General features: G+C 40.8%; 1 protein-coding gene across 2 annotated transcripts in view; it reads left to right on the top strand.

Moving 5' to 3' along the window:
* The first annotated feature begins 274 nt into the window (after positions 1-274).
* fbxw8 (F-box and WD repeat domain containing 8) overlaps positions 275-13640 on the top strand; it is a 26538-nt gene continuing 13172 nt past the window's right edge. For both annotated transcript variants that reach the window (XM_028579102.1, XM_028579103.1), the window contains exons 1-7: positions 275-1711; positions 1794-1898; positions 2995-3159; positions 3584-3672; positions 7542-7699; positions 9046-9242; positions 9717-9935. In XM_028579102.1, the coding sequence (XP_028434903.1) occupies positions 1232-1711; positions 1794-1898; positions 2995-3159; positions 3584-3672; positions 7542-7699; positions 9046-9242; positions 9717-9935 (1413 nt within the window). In that variant the 5' untranslated portion in view covers positions 275-1231. The remainder of the gene's footprint in view (positions 1712-1793; positions 1899-2994; positions 3160-3583; positions 3673-7541; positions 7700-9045; positions 9243-9716; positions 9936-13640) is intronic.

Raw genomic sequence — 13640 nt, 5'->3', positions numbered from 1 at the left:
GTAAGTTATCTGTACGGCTCACAAATTAGCATGCAATTTACTTTAACATTGTTTTTATTAAACTAACCCAATGCAGCCGGAGTAAAAACATATTTTAACAGCACTTTTTGGATGTTTCTACATAGCCTTTTTTACGGAACAAAATAATAGCTTTTTGTTCTTACCTCAGCTATTTTTTGTTTTACTCTTAACAGTTGAAGGTCATAGTTTAGCTAAAAAAAAAGCCTACACACAACATACGCAGGGGACTGTTAATTACGCACCTGTTGCTGGTGTTGTCGCCTCGCGCCCTACAGGTGTCGCCTTGCGACGACCAGCACGAGCACGGTCAAACGTATTGCAGTGCACAGGAAGCTCTTCAAGTGGCCTGTCCCGGTCACCACCACCGTCCCTCCGCCCCCGCAGCTGAAGCCGCTGTTCGTCTCCCTGGCCGTCCAGCTTTTCTCCAGCTGGTCTCCGATCCTCCGCAGGCGAGACGCGAGCAGCTGAGCCACCGAGCACGGCGAGGGTCGCCGGGCGCTGCAGGTGGAGTCACCGGGCAGGAGCAAAGGCTGGTCTATTGGCAGCCAGCACATCTTTCTCAGACAGAACACCCGGTCTTCTCTCTTTAAATCTTGAACATATACTACCCTCCTTTTCTTCTCTCATCAAACCTTAACTGTGTTTGCGCCCCCCCCCCCCCCCTTTCTCTTCCTTTCTCTGTTCTCTCTCTCTCTCTCTCTCTCTCTACTGTATTATTCATTACAGTGTCACATGGTGTGGGGTTTACATCATCTTTTCCCAAAAGAGAGATGCAATGGTTAACTCTTGAATCTCTCCTGTCTGGTTTGATCTAAAGGAGTCTTTTGTTGTACGGGTGTTCTGGGACGCTGTGTTGTCGTCTGCTATATTTTAACAGTACAAATGTGTGTAAATATAATCACCCCGCTAGCATTGGATAGGAAATACTTGCAATGATATCCAGAACAATTGCCAGTTGTGGCCACAAAATCATACACCATCCCTGAGAATTGCCGCGTCTATAATAAAACTGCGGAATTAAAAAATTGCGGAACTTCAGTACAGCGGCGCGTTGTCTCTCTTCGGACTGTTTATAGAGAAGGACTTGCAAATTTTGCGTCGGTGCTAAGCTATGGCTTCGCTTAACTGGTCTGTATTACTAACACATTCCCACGACGCCGTTTTATAACACTATTTTAAAGTAATATTTTATCAACGATGACTGAAAAATATGGCCGAGGACGAACTTGCTGCGTTCAGGGAGTGTTGGAAAGAAGAACTAACGAGTAATAAAGAGGATCAGCCACTTGTGTGTGCTCCTTCCTCTTCCTTGGATGTTTGTGTTCAGGCAGGCCAGAACGACTTCAAAAATAGGTATTTTGAAGACCTAAACAATCTCAACAAGGCCTGTAGTCCTTCACAATCAGAAGAAGGTGGTTGCATTGAGGATGAAGCATGTGCTGGCGGCGTAGAAAACGCTGCAGCAGAGTCAGAGGATCAGCCTGAGTATGTGGCCATTGCACGTAGTTTGCTGGATGGGAGGACCAGTCCGCTGCTGGACAGGATTCAGGAGGAGAGAACCAGGAGAAAGAGACAGTATCAAAACATGACCAACGCCTGCAGCGCATCCCTGCAGCAGCTACAGCAGCAACAGCCTAAGAGAAAGGTCAAGAAAGACGAGGAGCTGTTGGATCTACTCATTCAGGATCTGGTATGAGGATGATGATGATGATGATGTGGTTGACCAGAATTAGCTCAGTAAGTAATGTGTGTTGTAATTCTTTCTTTTGCAGAATGAAGTCAATGACATTCCCTTCTTTGATATTGAGCTGCCGTACGAGTTAGCCTTGAAGATATTCCAATATCTAAACTCTACTGAGCTAGGCCGATGTGCACAGGTAAGCTGCTGTGGTGAAACTATTCTTGGCAAGAGCTTTGCATTATAAAATGAAAGGAAAAAAAGAGACCGCGACAGAAAGGAATGACCCTCACACACCAAATAAATAACCATATTTTCACTTTATTTTGCATATATCGACATGCGGATGAAAGAGTTGCACAAAAACAAGAAGCGGCAAAAAAACAACAACAAATAAACAGCTGATTTAGACTAGATCCCATAGAGGTAAATCTGAGGGCTCATAATATGATAAAGATAACCGAGACAAAGAAAAGAAAAACATGTAGGTACAGGTATACAAACATAAGTTTAGTTTTCATATAAAATTTTCCCGCTATTTCCTTTTGAAATACAGGACAGTTTTACCTTATAAAGTCCTCCTAACAATTATTCATATAACATCTGAGAAGGAAAAAAATCACACTTTAATTCAATAGTTTACAACTCCTAGACATACATAGGCCTTTGAGGAGAGGTTGCAAGTAGATGCTGCTTCATTCTACTGTGAGGGGGTCACAAACCATAAAAGTCGCCAATCATAACTTTAGGCCAGCAAATTCTGACTGCTCAAGTTAGATTTGATTGAATTTAGGTACAGTATATTTTAGTACGGTAAGGGTAACAATCTGGGAGGGACTAAACCTGCAGCTTGGAGCCCTGGAGCAGATTTTTCAGTCAGTTAAATCTTCTTTGGCTGGTGAAATGACAAATTCAATTCCTAAAAAGCAACAAACTTGCACGCTTGCTGAATTGTTGTCTCTCTTGTCCCTTCGGTATACTTTCCTGTAAAGTGATCACACTGTCTGCAGCTTGCTGATCTCAGGTTTTAGAGTTTTTGGTTGTGAAGTCCTTAAATTACAGTTGCCTTGCACTTCCTCCAAGATGCAGAATTGCTTAGGGCAGCATTAATACCTTATGTGACTTTAATTGGTAAAGATTAATGAATTACATTTTGTGTGGCCGACCTACAGCATGTGGTGTACACAGTCCACTTGGCAGTCAGCCGGGCTCGTTAAGCACAAATAAATTAAGTGATGCAAGCTCGTAATGTATGCTGACTCAATCCACGGTAACACTGTCCAATCTCCTCCCAGGTGAGCAGGGCATGGAGAGTCCTCGCGGAGGACAGCGTTCTGTGGTTCAAGATGTGCACGGGGGAGGGTTACCATCAGGATGCCAGCGTGTCTGACTCGCCCTGCTGGAAGAGCACGCTGCGAGACTGCAGGAACTCGGCCAAAACTGTGCGCTCCAACTGGAAGGTGGGCTCGATCTGTTGCACTACGGGGAAGGAATCAGAATCAACCAAATTCAACATCTGCACTGGAGCTTGTGTGGTGAAATCCCCAGTAGACCATGGACTATATGTCTCCAGTTTTATATTTAATACATTATAAATAAATAAATAATATTTTTAATTTATATTTTCTATAATAAAATGCAATAAACACCATTCAAAATGGTAATGGGAAATTTAATGTAAAAAGTTACTGTATAAAGTAATGGGAAAGTTCTCTTCTGGTTTTAAATGGGAAGAAAAATAATAACAAAGACTTTAATTTTGAAAGCCAACTTCTTCTTTTCTATAGTTTAGATAGTTAAGTTAATGTCTTGCTTGCAATAACATGATGTATTTTTATTATGGATGGAACAGTGTGTTTCAGCCAAGTAATATTTTCTGTCTAGAATCGAGTGGGATCCATCAGCCAGCTGCAGTTTGAGCTGGGGAAGGTGCTGTGTGACGTCAGTTCCTGTGACAACTTTGTCTTGGCTGGGTGAGTTTCAAGGACTCAGACATGCTTCTGACATCTGATGCACATTAACATCAGCTGTAACTTGGACTTCTGCTCGCATACCCTGAATACATCTGCCTTGTTTTCTTTGTCACTCTTGATCTTGTCATATAAATCTTGGTTATAAATCTTCTGATTTATGACTGGGTGTTTGATTTTAAAATGTGTGACATTTAGACATAAGGCGTTGTGCATCACTGACTGATGCGTTAGTGATTAACAACAACACATTTGCATGAACTAGGTCGTTCTTGGGAATGATGCAAAACTGTCACCAATACTGGCCACACAGGATGTTTGATTGCCATTTGGTTTACGTATTGAAACATGTATGTTCCTTGTCTTCTGCTGTCGGCTGCAAAGCAGTTATGAGTTTAGAGTGTTGCCTAATGGATAGGGTGTAATGAGACCGTGAGATCATGGCTCGTTATGATGTGTTACAGCGTTCAATGTTCGATAAACTCATAATAAATTAAACAAAGATGGAAAGGAACAAACAGGCTGTACCAAATGTCCTCTTACATGTATTTCTCCTGAGCCAAAAAATATGCACAAACACAGTTTTTTAACTTTCAACGCTCCTCCTTTCAAAATTACTTTGTCTTATAGGGCTTAGTGCAACATGCAAATAATGTCTTAAATGAAAAAAAGCAATGCATGTTTTTACAAGATCTTCATTAACACAAAAATAAAGAATGTCGGGTAAGGAAGAAAATTGTGAACGTGATCGGAGTAACACTTTTATTGCCAACACAGTCACATGAACTGATTTTAGATTTAAGAATAGGACATGGACATATATTAAGACTATAAGCAATGAAGGACAGTTGCACTCTCCGGCATTAACAGAAAAATTCAAACCTTGTAGTCAATTTTGATCAGATTTAGTTATATTGCAATTCAGTTTTCAGCTCATTGATGCATATTGTCACATAGGGCTGGGCGATATGGAGTAAATCAGATATTACGATATTCTTGACCAAATACCTCGATATCGTTATTGTGGCGATATTCTAGGGTTAAAAATTGGTGCTTTAACAAAATATCTTCACACTTAGATTTTCGATAAATAATCATCAGTAATGTAGACATAATGTCTAACTGGGGAAAAAGGCAAATAATAGAACAGCTAGAACAGGCTGGTAAGTTCCGAAAAGTACATCACTTTACTGTAATGCAGCCTTTAAAACCAGGAAAAGACGATACTTATGTCATATCACGATATTACGATATCCAAAATCTAAGACAATATCTAGTCTCATCACAATATCGATATAATATCGATATATTGCCCAGCCCTATTGTCACATCTTTTTAATACTCCTACTAATGGCGCTACTAATGGCAGTAGTCCTCGAGGGAAGAGTGCAAACCAAACCTGCCCTGAAAGAACTGGGCTGCGACAGTGATAGATTGTGAGGGCCCACAGGAGCATGATAGACTGCCCACAAGGAGATTTGCAGCGTCTCCAGGGAGTGATGTGATTAGATTCCCCTCAGTCCTGCTGTGTCTCATCGGAGAAGACAATGTGTTTGCATCTTTTCAGGTTAGCAGATGTAGGACACACAGTACCAAATAAGTCTAAACATGAAATAAAGCAGTTTGCAAAGTGTGAACATACTATTAAATCCTTCTTCTTCTACCATTGCTATTAACAAATTCACAACATCAATACTTTCCTTATTATTGGTACTTAAAGGGTCATTTATCTCATCTACTTGAATTTGTTTAACTAGAAACAAATCAATAGCAATCAAGAATGATTAAATTGCATCTACAAAATCTTATTAGAAAACCGGGCAAGTGGGCGGGTTAGCTCAGTTGGTAGAGCAGGCGCACCTATATAGAGGTTTACTCCTCGACGCAGCGGCCGCTGGTTCGACTCCGACCTGCGGCCCTTTGCTGCATGTCATTCCCCCCTCTCTCTCCCCTTTCATGTCTTCATCTGTCCTGTGGAAATAAAGGCCTAAAATGAAAAAATAATCTTTAAAGAAAACCGGGGGAATGAGATTTGGCACCAAAAAGACAACAGGAGACGCTGTCTCATTAACCCGGCAACTCTTGGAGTCACACAGTGACACAAAGGCTAAGTCTAGTGAGGCTTGGCATGAAGATTGCAATAATCTGTGCACAAAGTTTTCTGTACATAAAAAAAAGTTTTGACGAATTACTTGGATGAGATTCAGCATCATCATTGATAGTCGGCGTTGAGGTGACGTACCAATTAAGTGAAAGTGTGTATTCCTATTGTTTACTTCCTGCCAAACCCTGCGATGCCAGTCACACACAGACACACACACACACACACTCGCGGGCGCACACATTGTGCACCCTCTGCCACACTTGCTGTCACTGTGTCACACACTCTGGCTGCGAGGCGGATACTTGCTCAGACATGATGATCTGTGGAGGTGGTAATGCTGGCAGTTTGTCGTCTCCCACAGTGAGAACTCATTGACTTGGGCAAAGAACGAACGGAAAGAAGGGGGTTCAGGACAGAACGGAAGCCTATTGAGTATGAGCGGTGATTTGAGAGGGGGGGTCTACATGTCTACGTGTAGTGTTTTAACATTCATAAGTTTATTAACACAACAAGTAATGAGACATTTGTATACTGTAGTTGATGCAAACTTAACAATCACTGAGGAGATTGGCAGCCTCTGTTGACCTGCGTACTGTGAGCCACCGGTTGGATTAATAACAAGCCTGTTGGTTTGACTTCAGGCACAGAAGGGCCTTCCCTGTGGCACAGTAAGGTAGACAGTTCTGCTCGTACAAATGGGAATAGAGCAGAAGCTTTTAATGCCTTAAAAAGGAAAAGTTAAAAGGCCAGTGAAAGATTTGTATCTTTATTTTTAAGGGAGAGAAAACAGCCGTTGTCCAAAGTATTGGGCTGCAAGTAACCATTGTTTTCATAATCGATTAATCTGCTGATTATCAAACAGATCACTTTACAATCAAATATAACCGAGAAAAGCAGCAATCCTCACACTGGCGAAACTGCAACAAAAATGTTCCGAAACATGACAAACCATTAATCAGTTATCTTTAATCGTTGATCAGTCACTCAATTAATTTATAGTTTCAGCTCTAAACAAGTACAAACCAGTGTTTGAGAAACACTGTCACTAGTATAGTATGTGTGCTAGAAGCTCCCAGTTGTCTCAAGTTTGTGGATCGACAGGAAATTATTTGCCAACAATTTTAAAAACTGATCAGTTAGAGGATTTGATAATCAATATTGACATTTTTGAAAATTGTCAGTTGCAACTTTGGTCTTCTTTGTTAACAGAAATAATGCCAAGTCATCACAGTTCCTTTGATTGTGCAACATGTTGCAACGTAAAAAATCTCCAGACCTGACCTGTAATAAGCGTTGAAATGTTCATCCAAAACATTCGTGGAAAGATCATGTAACCAAGTTATTAGAAAACAGAATAACAGCAAGTCAGAGTGAGTAAAGGCGTAAAGTGTGAAAGGGGAAATGATTCAGTGGTGAAAGGGTGACGTCAGGTATTGTTGTGGAGACCAACTTGTCAAACTGATGGAAAAATGTTTCATCAGCCCTTTTTGTACAAAGCTAAATATGTGAATTATGAATGTTTAGTGTGACTTTTTTATTTATTTTTTTTAGATTATTTTTTGGGGGCTTTTCCCTTGATTAAGTAGTGACAGTGGATAGACATGGAAGGGGGAGAGAGATGGGGGATGGCACGCAGCAAAGGGCAGCAGGTCGGACTCGAACCCTGCGCCGCTGCAGGACTCAGCCAACATGGGGCGAACGCTCTCACTGGGTGAGCTAGAGGCCGCCCCATGTTTAGTGTGACTTGATGTGCTTGTTTGTATCTCAGGTACACGTCTGGTGACGTGAGGCTGTGGGACACGCTGAACTGGGACTCGACAGCCTCTTACCTGAAGATCAACAGCCTGTCCGCTAACACTGAACCCAGACCTTATGTTCGTTACGTCCAGGTCAACAGCACAGTGGCTGCTGCCACTTATGAAGATGGTGAGTGTGTGTTTATGCAGTGTGATCCTGTGGTAAACGATGAGTTCTTCTTGGTGATAGTAAGACATCACAGACAGAAACATATTCATTAAATCTTATCTTAGAAATTCTCTGATTTAAAAAAAAAAAAAAAAAAAAAAAAGGGGTGGGCTCAGTGCAGTTATTAAAGTGCTCATATTATCATTTTTGGCTTTTTCCCTTTCCTTTTATTGTGTTATATATTTTTTTTTGTGCACGTTATAGGTTTACAAAGTGAAAAAGTCCACCCTAAACGGACTTACCATCTCCAACAGAAAACACTGTTCACTAACTGCTCCAAACAGCTCTATTGTAGTCCAGCCTTTACACCCGTGACAAATGTGTGTCACTTTGTAACACACGTTATAATGCTCGCCTAGCTGCTAGCGGGGCACGCCCTCATACTCTGCTTCTGACTGGCTAGTAGTCCTTACCCAACTACTGTGCCTGTGCGACTCCCAACGAAGATGGAATGGAAATGGAAATTGATTTATTTGAAACCGGGACGATGCACAAATAAACATTACACCTGTTAAACAAGATAATATGTCTTGGGCCAGGTTATAGCAACAATTGCTAATTTCCACCTGTAGTCCCTGGGCAGGTATGACAAATTTAAAAAACAATTAACAATTTTAAATAGAAATATCACAGGACTATAAATGACATGCTGTCCAAAGTAATTAAAAACAGGGGTGCCATCAGCCCACTCACTCTCTCTCTCCCCCCTCCCAGCACACACACTCAAACAGTTCAGCAGCAGCTTAGGCATATTAGAAAACATGCAACTCTAGACACTCATTCATACAAGGACACACACACACACACAGACACACACATTAATACACACACTCACATAAATACAATTCAATTCAATTTTATTTATAGTATCAAATCATAACAAGAGTTATCTCGACACACTTTACAGATAAAGTAGGTCTAGACCACACTATAAATTCCAAAACCCTAACAATTACAGTAATTCCCTCAAGAGCAAGCATTAGCAGTGGCTATTGCGACAGTGGCGAGGAGAAACTCCCTTTTAGGAAGAAACCTCTGCAGACCCAGACAGTACAGTATCTTATAGGTGTGAGCAAACTTGTTTACTCAACAACCAACTTGTTGTTAGGCAAAGTGCGATGCCTCACTCTGTAGCTAAAACAGAGAGATCAACACACAGGGTGAAAAGAGGATCTACAGTACAACAAAAATTAAACCATGTAAACCTGTTCTGATATAACCTCTGAATACAATTATGAACCTGAAAATGGGCATAATATGAGCACTTTAAGGTTCTAAGGGACTGCGTTTCACTATTCTTGCTACAGGCTGTGTGGACCTGTGGAGCACAGAGACCGGTGGAGAGCCCCTCCTCCACTACCAGAACACAGGGAGGATCCAGGCCCTGGCCCTGAGCCCTGACAGTCCCGTCCTGTGCTCCGCCGCTGGGCCTGACGTTCGGCTGGACTGTGCCGACGATCGCGGCTACTGGAGGACAGTCTGCCAGGCTCGGCTGCCCAAGACTGTAAGTCAGGCAGTTTGATTTCTCATACGCATTACATGCTCCATACTAGGCAATTGTGTTAATTAATAGTCTGTGCCACACGCATTTCCTTCTTGTGACGTTTATCTAAGAATGTCTCCTAATGATGGAAGCATTTAACACTCCTTGACTGATTGCACACTTTGTGGCATTTCAGTTTCTGGCAGGAAATTGTATAAGTGCTGAACATTTTAAAGACATGAACTTGGGATGTGGAAAATTGTATTGGGTATCTTTTCTTTTTTTTATAAATTATCCAATTAATTGATTAATGAAAATAATCTTCAGTTGCAACCATACATTGTACAGTGTATGTCTTAATGAGAAACTGAAAACAATAGAAGAAAGAACATTTAAATAATGTTTTAAAGACTAAAGACTTCCTAAGTAAGTTTTGGGTGTTCTGTACATTTTATAAGTGAAGTAAAATATGCCTCTGTCTTGTCTGTATGGCAGGTGGAAAGCCTAGTTTTGGTGCCAGGCAGGGGGCAGCAGTGCCCTCTGGCGGCCCTGGTAGCTGAAGAGGCTGTGTACCTGTTGGACCCCCGGGAGGAGCAGCCACGGACGCTCCACTCAGTCTACGGTCATCCTGTTACCTGCCTGGATGCCTCGGACTCCCATGTTGCACTTGGAGTGAAGCGTACAGGCTGGGCCATGTACGATGGAGGAAACAAGGTGGGTTTAGTTTCTGGTAGAGAGTAGAAGTATTTAACCCCGGATTTAAGTGCCGTCCATTACCACGAACAAGAACAATAACTATAATGATAACTATAATGACAACGATGTGAGCATCCACACTGATAAACGGTAATGTGACGAACATTCCTTAAACAGCAACTCCAGCTGGTAATAACGTAATACACTACAGCAGCACAAGTTGCAAAGTAAGGAGGGCAAAGAATGTCTGCAGTGATATCCTACATATTTGTGATTTGGGGTACATAAAAAAAAAAAAATCTAATGTTATTGTCCACCAGCAGTCCCCGGGAGACCTCCGTACCGCACGCACAGAGCTTCAGAAAGCCGGGGATGAGAGCAGGTTTGCCGGTATCAGATATGTGCAGAGCATCAGAACAAAAACACCAACACATCACCGGCAGTATAATAACATCCAAAACACAAGATTCACTCTCAGCGATTTCGGTGACATGAGAAGTACTTTCAAAAATACTACTGTTTAAAAATACAGAGACGTCTGAAATACGCTGACCGTGCTCAGTTCATACATAAGTTAACTATTTTATGTTCTGTTTTACATAGGCGAGAAGGACAATCATGTCCTTTGTAAATGCAATCTCAATGTCATCTGCAGTGCCGCGTTGTAAATTCAGGTGGATTTTGACTGGCTGTCAGTTTTTATATCGTTCATTGAAAGTCATCCCCACGATATCGTTCGCCGCTGTCGTTATAATTGTGGTGTGGACTCCGCCATCCACTTGAGTTTACGATTTTTAAAACTATGTATTTATAGTTTTCTGTCTTAAAAATACTACTACTAATAATACATTTCATTTGAAGCCCCTGTCATGTAAAACAAAGCCCCTTTACATACAAAAAAAAGCAAAAAAAACGTTAATGAAAAAGCTTGGCTTAAAAGATGAGTCTTTTGCCTCGAGTAATGACCCCATCTGCTCCCCATGTTGCTTCATTTGCACCTCACCTGAAATAAAACTTTTGCAAATTTGTAATATCTATATCTACCATCCTTTTTTTTTTTTTTGAGTCAGGAGAGCTTGCAAATAGGCATTTCAAATTGTCATTGTGTTTTGCTCGGAGGGCACAGCCATAGTAGAATTCTGGCTTCACAAATGTAAAGCAGGTCCAGATCCGAGATCAGAAAGGAATGCCTTGGAAGGCAGGACCAGTTCAGGCAAAGCAAATTAAGCTAAATTAGAACAAAATCTCTAATATTGTTAAATGAACTATATATGCTGCCACCAATTCACATATTGCGATGATGATTCTCTAGTCCATTGTGAACAACATTTTTTATGGAATACCAGTCTAGTGTATGTCTGCTAATAGAATTGATGGAGCTGTATCAAGGGCTCTTTTGTGCTTTCTGGAACCGAAAAGTCTCCGGAAGACAAATGCACCTAAACGAAACCTTGAATGTTGATGAAGTAGATGGCAAAGCCTTCGGAACTCTGCAGCTGGATTCTAGAAAACAAAATGCTACCCAGACCTTACTAATTGAAATGAAAGCTTTCCAGTTAACAAAGTCACGTGTGCTCAACAGGTGCATAATGAAAGAAATGGAAAATTGCACAAGGCAAATTATTTTGTTTGCTCAAATAGAATGCCGATTGTGTTTTCCTTTTTAGGAATACAATTAATGGAGAGGAGTGCAGTTAGGGCAGAGGTTTTGGCATTAGGCCATTATCTGTTTAATATCTGGCTTATAGCTAAATCTTCCCTGCTCTCACTTACATCATGAGTTATACTGTTTGGGAGAAAAGATGCCTCCTGCCTTTTTAAATGTAGAGCGCACATTTTATTTAGTAATGTTAAGTCTGATCCACACGTTTAGCAGATTTGAATTTTAGATGCATTGCAAACAAATACTGTTCTCTAAACACATCTCATTTGTGTAAATGCGAACTGGGTCTCTTAACAGTGTGATCACTATTACTCTGTGTCCCCTTAGACTCCTTGGGTCCCCTTAGAAATGAATGTTGTGTACCTGTAGGGGAATTGTTCATAGTAAAAATAGCTAGTTTAAATAGTGACAAGCCCTCATTGGGCCTTGCTCCTAATTACCACAGCCTTTAATGGTACTTTGATAAACTTTAGTTCCCCATGCTGCATCTGTTTGCCTCTAATAATATTGTGTTACTAAGGACCCCATGCATCTAATTGACTCTTGAGCCTTTACTTAGAAAGCAGAAAGAGCCATGAGACAAACAATTCTGTTGGGATCAGGAGGCAGCTATGCAGAAGTCATTATGCTTTAAAGCCTACCCCATCAATATATTTTTGTCAATGTTAATGCATTTTTGTCATTAAAAAAGCAGATGCTAGTTGCCGTAGCAGCTGGCCAAGTGGAAGCTTTAAAACATTGAGGTGTGTGTGTGTGTGTGTGTGTGTGTGTGTGTGTGTGTGTGTGTGTGTGTGTGTGTGTGTGTGTGTGTGTGTGTGTGTGTGTGTGTGTGTGTGTGTGTGTGTGTGTGTGTGTGTGTGTGTGTGTGTGTGTGAATCTGTTTTTGGCAAAGATTCTCCACTGACATCACCCTCCTATTAGGAAAGCTCAGCTTCAGCACTAATTCTGTGGCAGCACTAAAGCACCACATAGTGGACCAAGGAGAGAGTAGCAGTGAGGGATATAACAGCCTCACCTTATCATAAAACCAAAGCCATATTGGGCGACGTAGAGGCAAAAATCTATCCACTGTTGAATAATGGATTTACTATATTTAATTTAGAGCTGAAATGATTAGTGGAGTAATCGATTGGCCAAAAAATGATGATGATGAAAATTCTGTGATTCTATCTTATCCAATGTGAGAAGTGGCTGCTTTCTCAGTTTTATATCAATTTAAATGGAATATATTTGGGAATGGGACTGTTGACATTTGGAGACGTCACCTTTAACTCTGTTAAGGGCATTTTTTTCACTATCGATTATTGGAAAAAAATGATCAGCAGATCAATCGATGAAAATAAACATATTTATTAGTTGCCAACCTAATATTTGTTGTAGTTTGTATTTCTGCTAACTGCTCCAACTGTTTTTTCTTTTTCCTACCTACGGTTGGCGTTGAACACCCAGCCGTCATCCCTGAATCTGAATTCCCAATTTCAAGCTGTCCTCCATTTTCTTTTCCTTTGTGGACCTTTTTTCCTTATCTTCTTGGAAAACTTGAGCTGACTTGGGAATCGTTGCTGATGCAGCCCTTCAAAACCAAATGAAACATTTTAGAAAACCCAGCTAAGACTCACAATTGATAAAAATCATAATGTTTATCTTCAGCATTGAATTTTAGCATTAGATTCAGTTCATTTTATTTGCAGTTCAGAAGCACAGAAACAAAGTCTTCAAACTTTCTTGTTTCCATAGCAAGCTTAGCCCAAACTCCCATCTAAATTATGCCAATTCATGATCAGCATACCTCTCTTACTAATTACACAAATGTAATTAACCTGTCTGTCACTCTCATCACCATTCTAACCGCAATTTCATACTGTGAAAAAGACAAAGCATGAATTGGCTGCATTTCTTATGCAGCCTTTAGTAAGAAAACATATGCTTCATTAAAATCTGTCAGTATGCTTCATTAAAATCTGTCAAAATCTCACACCTTTTTGTCTCACAGTAGAGTGAAACATTTCCATTTACAGCATTCTGATCTGGATGAAATAAACCACATTGTTGTGTTTTTG

Source organism: Perca flavescens, chromosome 5, assembly GCF_004354835.1.
Source record: "Perca flavescens isolate YP-PL-M2 chromosome 5, PFLA_1.0, whole genome shotgun sequence".
Lineage (NCBI taxonomy): Eukaryota > Metazoa > Chordata > Actinopteri > Perciformes > Percidae > Perca > Perca flavescens.
Note: the sequence above shows the minus strand (reverse complement) of the source record. Positions and strands in the feature narration are given on the sequence as shown.